The 18,249-nt window shown below is 37.9% G+C and overlaps 1 protein-coding gene across 11 annotated transcripts in view; it reads left to right on the top strand.

The window, feature by feature from the left end:
* VPS13B (vacuolar protein sorting 13 homolog B) overlaps nucleotides 1–18,249 on the top strand; it is a 491,427-nt gene that overhangs the window by 443,654 nt on the left and 29,524 nt on the right. For all 11 annotated transcript variants that reach the window (XM_074815029.1, XM_074815038.1, XM_074815049.1 and 8 more), the window contains 11 exons: nucleotides 5,963–6,118; nucleotides 9,147–9,410; nucleotides 9,567–9,650; nucleotides 9,818–9,993; nucleotides 10,494–10,664; nucleotides 11,342–11,543; nucleotides 12,545–12,733; nucleotides 13,068–13,214; nucleotides 14,306–14,589; nucleotides 16,136–16,263; nucleotides 16,870–17,069. In XM_074815029.1, the coding sequence (XP_074671130.1) occupies nucleotides 5,963–6,118; nucleotides 9,147–9,410; nucleotides 9,567–9,650; nucleotides 9,818–9,993; nucleotides 10,494–10,664; nucleotides 11,342–11,543; nucleotides 12,545–12,733; nucleotides 13,068–13,214; nucleotides 14,306–14,589; nucleotides 16,136–16,263; nucleotides 16,870–17,069 (2,001 nt within the window). The remainder of the gene's footprint in view (nucleotides 1–5,962; nucleotides 6,119–9,146; nucleotides 9,411–9,566; nucleotides 9,651–9,817; nucleotides 9,994–10,493; nucleotides 10,665–11,341; nucleotides 11,544–12,544; nucleotides 12,734–13,067; nucleotides 13,215–14,305; nucleotides 14,590–16,135; nucleotides 16,264–16,869; nucleotides 17,070–18,249) is intronic.

Here is an 18,249-nt window from a genome sequence, read left to right as displayed (position 1 = left end):
TTACAAAATCAGCTATAGCACACCAAGGATTTGGATTTATCAACTATTGACGGTGTCCCTCCAACTGTTTGGCTTAACATAAAGCTCCTTCCTTCATTCATTTTTTCCCAGCCCGGATCTCCTACGTTTCAGGGAACCTAACCTTTCCCTTTTAACTTTCACTCTGATTCCTGCAAGTCTCGCTAGTTTGGCTAATATTTCAGTAATAAGTCTGAGGTCCGATGCTCGCTGTTCTACTCCGCCCCATCCCCCATATTTTCCTCATATTTCACAAGGTTTTGACGTTCCTTAGGGATAAGACACCCCCAACTATATGGTCCCTTTTAGAGTTGGAGTAAGCCCAAAACTGATGATATTTGAGGCTTTAAGCGATTCTAGCAAAAGTTGCCAGACATTGTGAGTTCCTTTTGCAGATTTTAATGAAAGTTAGAGGTCTGTTAGATATCATTAAAAAGGAAGAGAAGCTACATCACTCCTGTGCTCTACAGACAACACTGGCTCCTACGTTATTATTGGATCCAGTCTGCACTCCTTATCTTGATCTTCAAGTTGCTTTGTGGGATGGGCCCCAGTTATGTCAAAAGTCATGTTTGTCTCCAAGACAGCTGTGTTTTTTAGAAGAATTGGAGCATATGATACATGGAGTAAAACTGTGAAGAGATCAAATCTTCCTAGCAATTTACTCAGAGTTAAGGAATTCTGTCTTGCAAGACAGTAGGCAGTTGGAGGGTCCCAACTAAGGATCACAGCAAATGTAAAAAACAGCTATTCGTGTGAGAATCCCCTGAATGTATTCTGCAGAGATTGTTTGCTTGTGAATAAACCACAAGAATCTTCTATAACATGCTAGTTATTACTGATTATTTTCCCCATGCTCAAACTTCATCAAAGTCCTCTGAAGAAGCAAAGAATAATGGATCTAAATTCATTATTTTGCTTTCTATGCAAAACATAATGTTGCATAGGAGAAGTCTGCATTTAAAGTAGCAGCTCCCAAACCCTCCTCCAGAGTCTTCTCCCAGGGTTGTAACAACAGCCCATTTTCACTTTTCACCATCCTTTAACTTGAAGCAGCAGGTGTAGTGGGCAAAAATCAGTTCCTATGTTGACTGTCCCTATGTTGATTCAATGATTTCAAGGAGAATGTGGTCAAGTTACTGGTTATAAACAAAATTAATTTATTTCTTATCAAAGTAGGTAAATATGTCTGAAACAGCTCTGTGCCACTTCATTGCTATTTATATAGAATTTGAGGGAAAAGATCTCAATCATTTGCTTTTCTGTTCTTCTGAACATGCACTTATAAATTCTTGAATGGATGTTAGTAGTGGTTAGTATATTAGAAATACCTTCACTGGAACCCATTTAAAGTTTTTTTTGTCTTATTTTAAATAGTGTGCCTGCAAAGCACAACTTCTGCGAGAATTTTATAAATATAATTTTTAAAGACAGTTGTAGATTTGGAAATAGCCTTAAGAACCTCCTCCTCTTTCTCCTACAAAAAAGACTGACAGCAAATTTTAATTTATGTTGCATCTCCAGCAGGATCATAATTCATTGTTGTTTCTTTCCAAGTTGCCATTCTTTCAGGTACTGGGCTATATAAAGTGTAAGATGATATACTCTGTGGGTCCAAACCTAGAAACTATGACTTATATATCAGTTTTTATTGGGATATTTTCCTGTTTTATTGTTTAAGGATCTTACAGATTCTCTGCACAACCTTTTGTACTTTACATAATCCTCCCCGGGTCATTTACAGAAAAACATCAGTCAAAAAAACAGTTGTATGTTATTTTACACTGTTCAAGTAGTGAGAAATGTATTGTTGCTTTCCTTTGGGGGCCTGCACTTGAAATAAATAGTTATACTATATTATATGTAAATGGCTTTCTAGATAATATCTGTAGCAGGTAAGGATTGATATTATCTATGAATCACATGAACCCTCATAATTTGATTACTCTTCCTTAGCCAAAAGACTCTTCTTTTCCACAGCATGTAGAGCTAGTTTGTACCTGTGAGGTTCAGGCCTGCTTTGCAGGTTGCGTTGAGGCTCTCAACACCTCCAGGAGCCCCAAGGGTCAGAGTTTATCTACCAAGTGTGACCTTTTTTCTACTGCCCAGCATGGAGGTGATGGAAATTGCTGTCTCCCATGCTCTGTACTGGCTTTCTGTCTTACAAGGGCCAATGACATAAAACTGGTCAGATCTCCCAGGTCCAATGAAAAGATGAAGCCACACCGAAATTCAAACTGTTTTGGTGGCTGCTGCAGCTGACAATATGCAGGATGAACATTTCATTCACTGTTTTCCCAAATACTAATTGGTTTTATTGTTGTAAATCTTAATCCTGGGCAAGGGCCACCTTGTATCATGAAACCACACCCAAAAAATCCCGATCATCCTTCTCCTTTAATTTTTCAATTAAAAATTACTGTATCAAGCCTTACAATTCAGCTCCCATCTCCAGGTCTCCATTTCCTCCATGCTGCTGCATCATCACAGCTTTTACTTTACTATCTTGTATCTTTTAAAATAACCAACTACTTCCACATCATTAACGAGGTCCTCTCTTGATTCATCCCAGTCTCTCAGAGTTGAGAGCAATAACCCTTATTCTTCCCAAAAAGCATTTTCTAGTTTCACTTAGAAGACAGATATAATCTAACTACAGTGAAACCAAGTTAACTTTGGTGGATCTACAAGCAAAATAGAACTCTAATTTATATCACTAAGCATTTTGAGGGCACCAGCTTTAAATTGCTTCTACAGCTGGAAAATGCTGCCCTTTCTGGACAGGCTCCCTTCTTACTCTCATTTTTAATCCCCCATTTTAGTCTTCATGCCTTGTCATGTGACACTCAGCTTTATTAACTCAGATTATATCCTTCATTCACACATCTAGCTGAAAACCTAAGTAAATTTTGAGTGTATTCTGTGAAAATGTTCTGTGAAGAGACGTGATAAAGAACACAGCTTTCCTAGCCATTTGTTCCAGTAGGAGCAGCTTCATCTTAGTCTGCCTCCCTGAAGGCAATTTTTTCCCCTCTCAAAACAGAAATCCATAATGGCTCAGAATTACAAATCCAAACCCCAGCAAAGTCTAGTCAAAACAAAAAACTCTGCATTATTTGTTGTTTCCCTAACAAAAAATTCAGAAATCAAATGGTTACACAAATGAGTGCCTATCTTCACATATGCAATAGATAGCCTGTTTTAAATTCTCTCTAAGCTATAAATTGCCACTTATCACTGGATTGTATTTGTTAGATTGCTTTTGAAGTCCACTGTATATTTTTTGTAACTTTTTGCAATGACTTCTCTTTTATTCTAATACATGTGCCATACTTAGCTATACTTGTTGAACATTTTTTAAGCAGAGTGTCTAATAAATACTTAGAATTCACTTAAAGCTTGATAAATGAAAGGGAGTTACATGGCAATTACCATGAATCTGTAGTTTTAGGTCAGTTTTATAACATTAGAGTTCTGCCTTGTTGAGTATCTAACACCATCTATTATGACGTCTTCTGCTAAAATAATGTTAACACCTGATTACTTAATTTTCTAAAATTACTTCAATTTTTATTTCCTGCCATATATCTCTGTATCACTTAGTGTCATATGCTAATTACTTCTACCCACATTTTCCAGAAATCTCACATTTAGATAACTGATTCACTCAGACATCCCTTTGCATTTTCGTGCAATAAGCAGTTTCTTGGCTTAAAAGTAAACTTACGCAGTACCTAATTCTTATATTGTTATGTCATTAATACAAATATATTAGATATCGTTAAAATAACTTATGAAGACTGTTCCCTTTATATGTAGCATTTACCAGTATACAAATAGTATGTTTATAAAATAAGAAATTGCCAATATATGATAATAGCTCCTTTTGTTTTTCTTCCTGAACCGTGAAGTTAAATGCAGACTAATCGCTGTGCTACAAAGAAAATTAGTAAGGCAGCATTTTGGAGCTAATGACTGCTCAGGGAAAGCTGACAGTGTGTTCCTTGGGAACATTCAGCTCGTGAGCAAAGCTGTTTATACAGGGTGGGAGACATCCTAATGTGGGAGCTGCATACAATTACTAATCATCAATTACGGCATTTATATGACATCTATCTTTGGAGCGCACTGTATTTTGTGTGCCTTCTAGCTGAGACTGACCACTTAGTACCTTTTCTCATTATTTGGCTGTCATTTCCAGCTACCAGTCCCTCCAAAGTAAACAGTTTTCTTGTTTCTCTTCATTTTCATATGTGATGAGATTTATTCCCAGCTGCCTCTGTAAGAAACTGAACTGATTCCAGGCACTGCAGTTGGATTTTTTGTTTTGTTTTTCCTTTTCTGTAGCTAATACTTAAGACTCAAAGCGACGTGTTTGTTTATGAGTTTCAGTGTCCTAGTGCACAGATTCCCTCAATGTATTCTTAAATATAAAGCTGTGCCCACGCATGTGCACATCCAGATGCATGCCCATGTGCACACTGGCACATATTAGCCTTTGTGCTTCCAGCGTAAAACTAATTTGAATCTGAATGCAACAGTCATCACTCTTGCAAATTCAAAAGCCACCCACTGAATGGATGTTATTGTTCTGTGTGTAACTTGTGCTGAGGATACCACAAATTGCAAACAGGCTACCGGGTTGTAATATCTTTGAAAGTTGTTGCTGCGGTTGTTTCTTAAAACAATGAAAAAAACACAACATCCAGCCATTCACTGAGTCCAACTGGCCAGATCTATGGACAGTGCTATCTCTTTTTGGAAACAAATCATGGGAGAACAGAATATTTACAAGTTTCAATTTTTACTCATGTAAATAATCAAACTTTGGGCCTGATCCTGTTCTCAATTACTTAAATTAATTAATGACAGATGTCCAAAATCAGAGTGAAATTCAACCCTCAAGAGAGAATTCCCACAAGGCCTTTATATAACTGTTTTAAAGGACTTAAGTGATGCTTAGGCTCTGTGCTGGCCCTCTGCAAAGAATAAATTTTACCCAGAATGCTTACTGCTTTGATCCCTTATATATAACTCACATTCTTAAGTTTGCACAGCCACAAAAGATCTATACAGAGCTAAATAGCCAGATCTTCAGCTGGCGTAAATTTATGTAACTTCATTGACCTACATGGAACAGTACCAATTTTCACTACTCTGGCTTAAAGAATCTCCATGGGATAGAGGTAAGCGCGTATGGTGGGTAAATGGATGAAAGGCTCTTCAAATGATGAAAGACTATATTGCTCTGGAAGTGATTTAAGTTAAACTGGAAAAAAGCCACTCCTTTTCCGAAATAAATCACACAGGGAGTATAATTATGCAGTTAAATTTCTTCTCATGCAGTCAAGCTTGAACTTGCCACCACATTTGTGTAAGAAATGAAATGTTTCCCATCTCTCAGCAATATGCGAAGTTCTACATTTAACACACATATATATGTGAGCTATACAAGTATACATACAAATATATTTGCATCCTTGTTTATTTTGAAGAGAAGGGTATTTGTAATTTTCTGTCTTATTCTGAAGGCCAAAAATCTGGCCTGGACCTGCATTCCATATCACCTTGCTGGTAATAAAGTGGGTGGATTTCTAGAACAATTTCAAGGGCAGTAAAGAAAATCTCTTACTTCCTGTTTTATGCTCTCTAGTCTTTTTTCTGAAGAGTGTTATGCTGGATTTTTACCATTCTAAATACACTGTTAAAGCAGGTAATTTACAGAAAAGCATGATGCAGAGCCATCTTACGGTATTGTTGATTTTTCTGTTTATATCTGAAATCACGGAATCACAGAATGAGTGGATCGTTCAGAGAACTGGTGTGCTTAGCATTGCTGAGTTTTAAAACCAAGAATACTCCTCTGTCATGGGAATTCCTATCCTACTGCAAGGCGCTTTTTTCCCCCAGTTATGTACTGAAGTAGTAATTGCTTTCTTTCCAGCTGTTACACATTTGTATTGAAGGCTGGGGAAACTGGCGGTGGTCTGAACCATTCAGTGTGGACAATACAGGGACCTTTATTCGTACCATTCAGTACAAGGGCCGGACAGCATCACTTATTATCAAGGTTCAGCAGCTCAGTGGAGTGCAAAAGCAAGTAAGTATTTGATCCAGTTTGAAAAAAAAAACAAAACATGAGTAATTTAAACTGTTATCTGTCCACAAATTAGTCACCTTATTATTTATTGTCTCCTACTGGGATCTGCAAAAAACTAGTATGTAGTCTTCTGGGGGCATTTTTGGGAGTTTTTAGGATCATAGAATCATAGAATGGTTTGGGTTGGAAGGAACCTTAAAGATCATCTAGTTCCAAGCCCCCTGCCATGGGTAGGAACACCTCCCTCTAGATCAGTTTGCTCAAAGCCCCATCCAACCTGGCCTTGAACACTTCCAGGGAGGGGGCAGCCACAGCTTCTCGGGGCAACCTGTTCCAGTGTATCACCACCCTCCCAGTGAAGAATTTCTTCCTAACATCTAATCAAAATATACCCTCTTTCAGTTTAAAGCCATTACCCCTCATCCTATCCTTACATGCCCATGTAAAATGTCCCTCTCCAGCTTTCCTGTAGCCCCCCCTTTAAGTACTGGAAGGCCTCTATAAGGTCTCCTCGGAGCATTCTCTTCTCTAGGCTGAACAACCCCAACTCTCTCAGCCTGTCCTCATAAGGGAGATGCTTCAGCCCTCTGATCATCTTCATGGCCCTCCTCTGGACTTGCTCCAACAGGTCCATGTCCTTATGATGGGGGCCCCAGAACTGGACGCAGTACTCCAGGTGGGGTCTCATGAGAGCGGAGTAGAGGGGAAGAATCACCTCCCTCGACCTGCTGCTCATGCTTCTTTAGATGCACCCTAGGATACAGTTGGCTTTCTGGGCTGCAAATACCGGGTCATGTTGAGCTTCTCGTCAACCAACATCCCCCCAGGTCCTTCTCCTCAGGGCTGCTCTCAATCCACTCATTGCCCAGCCTGACCCATGTGCAGGACCTTGCACTTGACCTTGTTGAACTTCATGAGGTTTGCACAGGCCCACCTCTCAAGCCTGTCCAGGTCCCTCTGGATGGCACATCCCTTCCCTCCAGAGTGTCGACTGCACCACACAGCTTGGTATCAGCAAACTTGCTGAGGGTGCACTCAATCCCACCGTCCATGTTGCCAACAAAGATGTTAAACAGCGCCAGTCCCAATACCAACCCTTGAGGAATGCCACTCGTCACTGGTCTCCACTTGGACATCGAGCCCTTGACTGCAATTCTTTGAGTGTGACCATCCAGCCAATTCCTTATGCACCAGGTGGTCCATCTGTCAAATCCATGTGTCTCCAATTTAGAGACAAGGATGTTGTGTGGGACAGTGTCAAATGCTTTGCACAAGTCCAGGTAGATGACGTCAGTTGCTCTTTCACTTATCCACCAGTGCATAATCCCGTCATAGACGGCCACCAAATTTGTCAGGCATGATTTGCCCTTAGTGAATCCATGTTGGCTGTCATTAATCACCTTCTTACTTTCCATGTCCCCTAGCATAGTTTTCAGGAGGATCTGCTCCATGATCTTGCTGGTCACAGCAGTGAGACTGACTGGCCTGTAGTTCCCTGGGTCTTATTTTTTTCCCTTTTTAAAAATGGGCGTTATGTTTCCCCTTTTCCAGTCAGTGGGAACTTTACCAGACTGCCACAAATTCTCGGATGTGATGGATAGTGGCTTAGCAACTTCATCTACGAGTTCCCTCAGGACCCATGGATGCATCTCATCCAATGCATTTTTGCCTGACTTCCTCTTTTTTGGTATGCATTGCTCCTGAGATTGGAGGAGGTGATCCCTGGATATTAACCAGCTTTCTTGGACCCCTCTTCCCTTCAGAGCTTTATCCCATGGTACTCTACCAGGCAGATCCCTGAAGAGGCCGAAGTCTGCTCTCCTGAAGTCCAGGGTAGTGACCTTGCTGTGTGCCCTCTCTTTCATTTACAACCCTTTTCTTCACTTTGATCTTAGCATTTAAAAGCTCAATTACCACCACATATTTTGCATGATTTGTAAGTTCTGACAGTGCTAAGTTACACAAGCTCTTGCATGTTTTAAGCTCTTGAGAAGCAGAATTTGTATCCCTTTTTAAGAAACTGTTCATGTCTTATTCTAAGTTATAATTCAGGCTTTTGTATTGTTAAAAGAGAAAGAAGCAATGACCAAATTAACATTTGAAAATGGGCTGCTGTGCAGTAACTTTTCACATACTATCTTTGTAAAGAGATCTGTAATAACACTGCAGTCATTCTGCCCGCGTTGGCAGAAGCCAGAGCATGTGGTGGACATAACATATTCAGCTCATGGATATGGCAGAGCACCTTACATTGTGCAACAGAAATACAGCTGATCAGACAAGAACAGTGCCTGGCGTCACTGAAAGCGCTGCTGAGATTTTGCTTGGTAGGTTGTAGCTATGGTGTGCACCCTCAATTAATGAAAAGCAAATGAAGATGGTTGTAGCAGTGATACACATGGAATGCTGTTCCTTGGTATAGCTTAGAAAAAGACAGATATATGTTCTATGATAAATAATTCGTGTATGATGGACAGCAACAACTCTGAGTCTAATTTGGTCATTTTCTAGGTGGGCGCGCTTAAATACAGAAATGTGGTACAACCATTTAATAGAAAGATAAGACTTAAAACAGCAAACATACTGAAAGGTCTGTATTGCTGGACTGTGATGGCAATGTGAAGTGTCAGTAGAAACCTTTCTTCTGAAGTACATCACTGTGTCTGATCAGAAAGTGCTCAGCATTCAGAGACAATCACAGTACTCTTAAAATCCAGCCAGAGCTATGTCAGCCATGGGCAGTACTGCTGAGTTCAGTGGGAACAAAAGTGGATATTGTACATGTTTCTTTCAAGCCTGGATACTGCCTTAGCAATATTTCAAGTGTTTTAACGCCTAGGTTTCTATGAAATTGTACATACATTTGGCCAATAAAAACAATGTTTTACCATTCACTGCCTTCAGCAGTGCTTGGGAAAACCTAAAATAGGGAGATTATTTTTCTACGGGCTTTCACTCTATAATTCAATTTTGACCTTTCTTTTTCACTGTTGTTTATATCTGAGCTGCATATTTTTGTGTGTTTTAGATCCTAATCTGTGGAAGACAGACAGTCTGTAGTTACCTTTCTGAAAGTATTGAACTGAAAGTGGTTCAGCATTACATTAGTCAAGATGGGCAGGCCATTGTTAAAGAACACATCAACTGCCTTGCAGCCAAGCAGAAGTTGCCTTCATATGTCCTAGAAAACAATGAGCTCACCGAGCTGAGTGTGAAAGCTACAGGAGATGAAGACTGGTCCCAGGACGTGTGTCTAAGTTCTAAACATACAGAACACAGCACTGTCATTCAGGTATGACTCGAAATAGGTGTGTGGAATATAGCATTAAAAAAATGTCTGAGCGAACTGGGGACTTAGCGTTTAGACTTCTATTTGATATGATGAAATGTTGAACATTATCATCCTGAAATAATTTTAGTGTAATGCTGCTGATCTCTCTGCATACAGGTACCATCTTCAAAGAGTTCAATTACGTATGTGTGGTGCACAATTTTGACTTTAGAGCCCAACTCCCAAGTGCAGCAACGATTAGTAAGTACATTTAATGTCTCTGAAATCTAAATGTTTATGCCCTACATCTCATATACTAAATTAAGGGGAGAATGACCCACTTTAAATATTTATTAATAGCTTGTTTCAACGGTTGTAATGCTGGAATAATATTAGCCTTAAATTGGTATATTCTTTTCTTTTTGTAGATTGTTTTCAGCCCTCTGTTCATTGTAAGGAGCCATCTTCCAGACCCAATTATCATACATTTAGAGAAAAGAAGTCTGGGACTGAGTGAAACACAAGTGATTCCAGGGAAAGGACAAGAGAAAGCTCTACAAAATATAGAGCCTGATCTTATGCACCACCTGATGTTTCAAGCCAGGTAAAATACTCGCTTTCCTTGAAAATGGTTCATTTGTACAGAAGAGAAGGAATAATTTACACTTTAACTTCTGGTGCATTTTTTCCAAGATATGCGTATGCAGGTGAGATACAACAAAACAAGCATATGTGGCCTGAAATGATATGATAGGAAATATTACATTTGGTAAAACTATCCTAAGCACATCAGCATTTGTTTGCTTAACCAGTCCGTGTTTCTGGGTTTTGAAAAATAAATTCCTCAATTATTTCAAAATGTTTTTTAATAATACTGAAGAGTTTCTAGGTCTCAGACACAAAGGTCATTACAGTGTCATAACAAATTCATGCGTGTCAGTTAATGCTCAGGAACTTGTTAGATGTCATAACTTGATTAATCCATGATTGCCTTGAGAACATTCCTACTGCAGAGTATGCTTGAAAAGCTTCATTAAAGAAAATGTTAGTGCTGCTAATGCTTGTTCTCGTTCTGTGAGTGACTGAATCTGTTTTCAATGACAGGGAGGAAGATGATCCATCAGAGTGCGCAGTCCCTATCTCAACCACGCTAATTAAACAGATAGCGACTAAATCCCATCCAGGTGGCAATGTCAGCCAAATACTGTCTGAGTTCTATGGCACTGCTAATCCTCCCCAGCCTGCGTGGCCGTATAATAGGAAGGATTCAGACAGGTAATTCTTTGCTAAACATTCTTCATGGTTGTTGCATTGCCTTTTCAGATAAATTCACATTCAAGAAGACTATGTGATCAACATTCAATAAGTTTTCAGTAATTACATGATTTCTGTATGTAAGATGCAGGTGGTAAAAAACAGTTCAGCCTAGGAGCTGCCATTGATAACACTGAGAAGTCTGCATCAGCAAGGATTGAAAAAAATTGAACTATTTTTTGTGAATGCACCTTCTTTACTGCAGCTCTAGCAGCTATTGTTTATTCAGTAGCTGTTTGTTTCCGTATAGAAACAGGGTTGCTGTAGGAGGAGCTTCTGAAAAAAAAAGGAAATGCAATTTTATGACTACAAAAGTCACAGCTTTATTTCTGAAGGATAGTGGTAATTCTGTTAAGGCATTTCTTTAATTGCCCAAATTTAGGTTGAGCCTATACAGTTAAAAATATCTCTTTATAAAAATATATCTAAATTATATATAAAATACATATAAAATATGCCTACATGTAGCTAGATCTTTCTGACAGCATCTCAGTATGTTACAGAATGATAAGGTAAGAGGAGATTGTTTTTCAAAACAACAAAAGCCTTGCAAATTTCTAAAAATGACCGCTTATAATTTGTAATCTTGAATTCATTATTCCTTTGACTTTATTTTTTGTTTATTTGTTTTTGAACAGCAATGAGCAGCTCTCCCAGTGGGATAGCCCAATGCGGGTAAAGCTGTCTGTGTGGAAACCGTGTGTTAAAACTCTGCTGATAGAACTCCTGCCCTGGGCTTTGCTTATCAATCAGTCCAAGTGGGACCTCTGGCTGTTTGAAGGAGAAAAAATCATTCTTCAAGTACCTACTGGGAAAGTAATTATACCTCCCAACTTCGAGGTAACTTTGCCATTCACATTAACAGGCACAGTTCTGCTAAACATTCTGATTCTGAAGAGTGGCTATTAATCCAGATGATTCCTGCTTTCCAGTCACCGTGTCTGTTAGTCATATGATGAGGAGTAGAAATAACAATAGAAATTTGCCACACTGACTGAGTCACCGAGTGGGTAGCACGACATACTTGATAGCAATGTTTGAAAAACAATATGTCTTAAAGATGCATAGTTAAAAATTGTAAAACACTGTAGGAAGAAGACCTGCATGCCATGTGATTCAGCAGCCTTCTCTCCATCCTCCCAATTCAGCCAATGAATCTGCAACATGGGCATAAAGTAGCAGCCCAAGTAAATTGCTATAAAGGCCAAAGATAGACTTTGGCCCCTGCTGTGCTGATCTGTCACTTGGGAAGTGTGTTGACCACAGTAACAAAGCTGACAGCCTGGAAGGAGTGTTTGGTTTGAGAGTGTTTTAGGTCAAGTTGTTTCATAGCTCGTATGCTACCAAGAAAGGTTTGATAATGAGATAGGGTGAATTACAAACAAGGAAGATTCTTTAGGATGCCTGCCTTCGTGAATTCATAGTTTTGTGTAATGGATCTTCTCACATTCCTTGGCTTGGCCATGCACATGCTTTTCTATTACAACCCCAATATTCTTTATTTTTGAAAGAATTAAAATAATTTGACATAGCAGCTTGTCAATTCCAATTGGACAATCTGATACTTCCTGTTTATTTTGCCATCTTTTCTTCCCCCCATGTATGTCTGTTAATAAACAAAAGGTCTGCCTGTTAACACATATCAGTGTGGACTGTAGTCTTGATTCCACTGTGAGGATCAGTCCCATATCCACATTGTGGTTTCATCTATCCTTGTACCACATAGAATCAGAAGGAGAAAGGGAAGACATGAGATTGACTTCATACTAGAAACTGCCTTAACTCTAGTAGAAGTGTATCAAATTGTCAACACATGATAACTGGTCATTTTTCACTTGCAGGAAGCTTTTCAGGTTGGAATATACTGGGCAAACACTAATACTGTGCACAAATCAGTGGCAATTAAACTGGTTCATAATGTGACCTCCCCAAAATGGAAGAATGCCGATAATGGGGAAGTGGTAACGTTGGACGAAGAAGGTTTTGTTGAAGCTGAAATAAAACTTGGTGCTTTTCCAGGTCATCAAAAGGTTAGGAGAAAATTTTCATGATTTATAACCTTATCGTTTAAAAACAAAGTCATATAGCAGATGAAAACAATCTAATGTGTGCAGTGTGAAAGCTCGTCCCTAATTATGTTAATACATGTAAAACATAATGAGAGTATAAACAATGTATGAAGTATAATTTAAAGAATTAGATCACTAAAACATTCTGACCAACTCATCAAGATAATACAATGTCTCCTGGAAAAAGAATTACTGAATTCTCAATCTTGTTTGGAAAATGGCAGTTCTGTCACTGTATTTCAATATCTTTTGCAGTTTTGTGTGTGACCTCATCGTTGTTTTTATATTCTTACAGTTGTGTCAGTTCTGCATTTCTTCAATGGTTCGACAAGGTATACAAATTCTACAGATAGAAGATAAGACAACAATTATCAATGATACATCGTATCAAATCTATTATAGGCCACAACTTTCTATTTCCAAACCCTACTCAGGAGAAGAGGTAAATCACTGTAGATACTGTTCTTGTTTGTCATCTGCGGTACATGGGTGTTTAGATTGTATGGTCTCAACTGCAAATCGCAGAGCTTGAACAGAATTCTTTAGACATAATAAAGTATTTTGTATAATTTTAATTTAAAATACAGAATCCTGTGTAAATTCAGTAATTAACTGTGATCAGAAATCTGTGCAAAGCAGGAGATTCTTGCACATTGCAGAATTAGTTCTGCCTGTTCTTCATCTGTTCAGGCACTAATGGCCATTTCTGTAAAATAGGCAGCGTAATACTTAGTAGCTGTTGAAATTGTTCTCAGAATTTCTACTGAGTTCACGTGTAAAAGAGGTATGTTGGCCTGGCAGGCTGAAAACTTTTTGTATCCTTTTGGGAAGATTCCAGTTATCTGAACAAAGCTGCAGAACTAGAGACGTGCCCAAAGTTTATGTATTTCAGTGAACTGCATCAAATCATGAATATCAGTTTTCTAATAATCTCACAGTATATTTAAGGACTAGCTTACAGGAACCAAAATGTATACATGGTCAATATAATTTAATCAACCATTTATACATATTTATTGAAGATTACATTTATAGTAAAATATGTGGAAAGAATTCTCATGGTCAAACTTGCTAGAGGAGTTGGCAGATAAACACATTTTTAAAGTTCCCTATTTTTGCATTGTTTTCTTTCTGCATTAGTTTTCTTCACATTGGTATCTACATTTGTGCATCACTCATTTTGTGGCAGTCTTATGGAATGGGGAATTGGAAGAATGTTGAGTCTAAAATCCATTCTTAGTTTTATATCTATAAATGGATTTTCTTCTCACAGTTATGTTACAGTGATGTAACTGTTGCTTTTGATAGAGTTATGTTGTACAACTGAGAGTGGACTGTAGATAACTGTGCTCAGCTAACTGTATACCTGAAGGCAGAATTCAGCCAAATAGCTTTTAATGCAATGGACTTCATGAAACCTTTAGCTAGTTGTGGGCATTGGCTATTTGAGACTGTTGTGTGCAAGATCAACATGAATAAACTTCCTGTTAGGAGCCAGCACATCATGCTACCACTATCTTTTTTTATTTCCAGGACTTCCACTCACCAGACAGTACCGTGTTCAGTGTAAGTCCAGCCAGGGCACCACCCAGCGAGGTGCTGAGTGCTGTGCCCTGCTGGGACCTGATGTCGGACACCAGTCCCTTAACTTCAGAGGCGCCTCTTACTGAAAAACGCATGCTGCTGAGTTTCAGTCCCAGCGGCTGCACTGGGAGCTGGGAGCTGTGGAGCCTACCAGCTGCCATTAAACAGGAGTTTGCTAGACAGAGCGTGGCGGTGCCCACAGGGGTTTGTAGTGAAAGTGGATTTTGTACCAGGTACTGTGTGCTGAACAGTCATGAATAATGAACTTTGCTTGTTGCTATAAAGCCTCAGCTAGTAGGAAACCATAAGAGATTAATGCAAAAGTCAAAGTAACATATGCCCCCCATATGTAAAGGCAAGTCTTACTTTAATTTAAATATTGTTATCTTTTGATGGTTTTGATGCTTTTATTATAAATGGTTTAATGTTATGACCGTGTACAAGTTGTACAGTTTTTATAACGTATGGGCTGCTATTTTTTTACATGCATACAAAATAAGAGCATGAAAAGTTTATATTCAAGATTATGGTCTTTTTTAATTTGTGGGTAACGATTTAAGAGTTCAAGGACAGTGTGAAATAATACAATATAAAAATACAGGTTTTGTCTATAAAAGGCAAAAATATATTTTACTAAGAATAATAAGAGGATATATAGGAAAAGCAAAAAAGGGATTAAACTATTTTGAGACTACAAGGAAAGATTTCCAAGTTTTAAAGCTTGAAAGATCCAAATGAGCATCCTACTTACAAGCAAATGCATCCAGCTAGTTTAAAAATAACAGTCCAATGACTTGTCAGATGCCCAACTTCAGTTCTCAGACCTGATACCTGAATCTATTCATGCTTATACTGATATGAACAAGAAATAATCTGCTGAAATTAGAGAACCTACATCAGTATGTATTACCAGCCATATGATCTTTCTCTTGCTTGAAGTGCTTGATATCATTCAAACCCTCATACAGTTCCTCTGCAGAATCTAAGAGGTGTCATTGTGGATACTAAAGATTCTCACACAGACTTCAGATTAAAAGAAATTTTAATGGGAAGAACAAGGAAAGGATGCCTTATAATTCTGAGACAGGCAGAGAGGATCTCGTGTTCCTAATCAAATTTTTGGACTATTTGTCTTTTTAAAATCATCATGAGATGAAGCTTTTTAGAAATAGCCAATAAATTTGCACAAGAAAAAAAAGAATTTGTGTTTATGCATGAAGACATTTTATGTAGCTAATGAGTGGAACTAAATTAATTCATTTTCATTTTGAAAATTTATGTAGTGATGATCCATAACATTAACATTTGAAAGGGTGATAGCATTGTGGATCATTCCAGGGGAGCAGTCAGTTACAGATTTATGTATTAGTTAAAAATATCTTTCTTGTATATCAGAGAAGTATGCGTGCAAATTCTTCTGGAAAATTTTAAAGATTTATGTTGAAAATTTGGGCCTACAATCTCATGTTTTTAATTTAATATAAATCTCTGCTGGCTAGGGCTCTCATCTTGCAAACACACATGCTCAGTTTAACTCATGAGTAGTCTCTACGAAGCGATTTCTTCTCTAATGTTGTTTTTTGTGCTATTTCCACGTGTTCTTCTGTTTCAGTATAATTCTCGGTGGAGACGTGTACTTGCCTAAAACTGTGGAATTGGAACTTGATAATAAAGAATCTTACAGATGCTAGTTTTGAATGTTTTTAATTGTCCAGGGTAATAATATGTAAAGATTTAATCCAAAACATGCATAATCAAATATGCCTGCTTCTTTTTTAGAGCTATAGCACTGACTTATCAAGAGCATCTTGGCGTGACGTACATAACACTTACAGAAGATCCTAGTCCTCGTATAATTATCCACAATAGGTGCTCCGTTCCATTGCTTGTAAAAGAGAACTTCAAAGGTGGGTAGTATGCAGTAATTACAAACAGTGCGCTGTTGTAGTATAAATTAGTTTACTGTATCTCCAATACAAAGTTGAGTTCCGTATGTGTTTTGGTTACAAGAACTCAATACCTTCATAAAAGCCTATCTCAAAGTGAGAGACTCTGGAAGATACTGAAGCCTGGAAGCTATTGGAGCTAATCGTGAGGTCAGGAGTATGAACTTATATGGTTCCAGGCTTTTGGCTCTCCCTGCTTCCAGCTGTCAAGGTGAATTGGCTGTAGGAAACTAGTAGGCAGTGGAGTTTTGTTGACAACAATTCAATCCCATGGAACATTTAAATCGCCTCAGATTTGCAAATGTAGCACAAAATATATTCCCAAAATTCCAGTTACGGTATGTTAATGTAATGATCAGGGGAACATTATTCATGTAAATCTTAATGACATAAAAAAGAAAAGGAAAAAAACATGAACACATAAAATTCCAACCAATAGAAAAGTAATGTTTTTATTTATTAGTAATATTTCAGGCTGAAACTTCCTAGTTTGTATAAGCATAGGTGAGTTTTGATTTAATACAGCTTTTAGAAAGCCCTGTTCTTATACATTTTATAAAATTTCAGATACACCAAAGTTTGAAGTTTATTGTAGAAAGATTCCAGCTGAATGTTCGGTTCATCATGAACTTTACCATCAAGTCTCCAGCTATCCAGATTGCAAAACAAGAGATTGGTTACCCAGCATTCTTCTGAAAGTGATGTCGTCCAACGAATTAGTAAATGAATGGAGTGATTTTGTGGACATCAACAATCAAGGAACACAAGTAAATCGTTACAAACTACTTCCTAGTTCACAGCATAAATGGTTGTCTTCCTGACCTGCATGGTATATTGTTCCTGTGCAATAAGCATATCCTTTCTGTTGGTTTTAAGTCTGGGAGTTCTCCTTCCTAAGCCCCTTCCCATGGAAGTTTTAGAATATAGATTACATTCTTCATTGGCTGGTTTTAAAAATAGCTAGATCAAAAATACTGGCTTTCTAGCTCCGAATTTTTTCACTTGTTTTCAACCAACCTGGCAAGGCCAAAGGCATACCCTGAAAAAATCAGTCCTGAAAATTTCTGGCCCCTGTAAGCAAAGAATCCCACAGGACCCAGGAAAATCCTTCTATTTGGTAATTTAATTATCACAGGATTTTTATCTTTATATCTTGTAGGAATCATCACTGTCATTCTCCCTCTGTGTCTTCACAGAAGCTACACAGGTCTTTCTAAAACAAAACAAAAAGGCCCTTTTCTTTCCTTCTGTTATTTTTCTCATGTTTTGAGGTAAATGAAAACTTCCTTGACTGGAGTAATTCTTTTTGATGGGAATTTTTTCCATCTTTGAAGTCATTAGTTTACATGGAATCAACATAAACTGCTTGGCTCTTTGAAAGAAATACTAGTTTCAGATGTTTTCCCTGGGGACCAATCACAAAATGCTCTTGATTATTGAGTGTTATGTTATATAGCAAGTAGTTCAGTTTGATTCAGCAAGCCAGTCAAGCAATGCGAGGTTTCAAATTTCAGTCATTAATGTTATGCCAGACCAGGGTTCTTTATAAGTATCTGGCTCCTAGAAGGAATTAGATGCTAAGACAACATTTGGGGATCATTGTCTACTTGAAGAACTCTACAAATAAAAAGGGTAGCCTTCTGTTATTGAAGTTTCAGGGTTTACATGTAGAGAATTTCACCAGGATTTCTGTCAGTCTTTCTCTTAGAAAACTATAAATATAAGTACATAAGGAATATGCTGATAGCTTCACATACCACTCAGTTCAGATTGTGAAATAACTGGGATTTAGAGGATCTTAAGTAATTTGTACTCTTTCTACCTAGTCACAGATAGGTACTTCTTATTCTATTAGAAAGAAAATTTTATTAATTTACTAAAATTAAGGTATTTATCATCAGAATCATTTTATATTGGAATTAAAATGACCCATTTTTAAAATCAGTA

Source organism: Strix aluco, chromosome 1 (assembly GCF_031877795.1).
Source record: "Strix aluco isolate bStrAlu1 chromosome 1, bStrAlu1.hap1, whole genome shotgun sequence".
NCBI lineage: Eukaryota > Metazoa > Chordata > Aves > Strigiformes > Strigidae > Strix > Strix aluco.
This window is presented reverse-complemented; position numbering and strand designations above follow the sequence as displayed.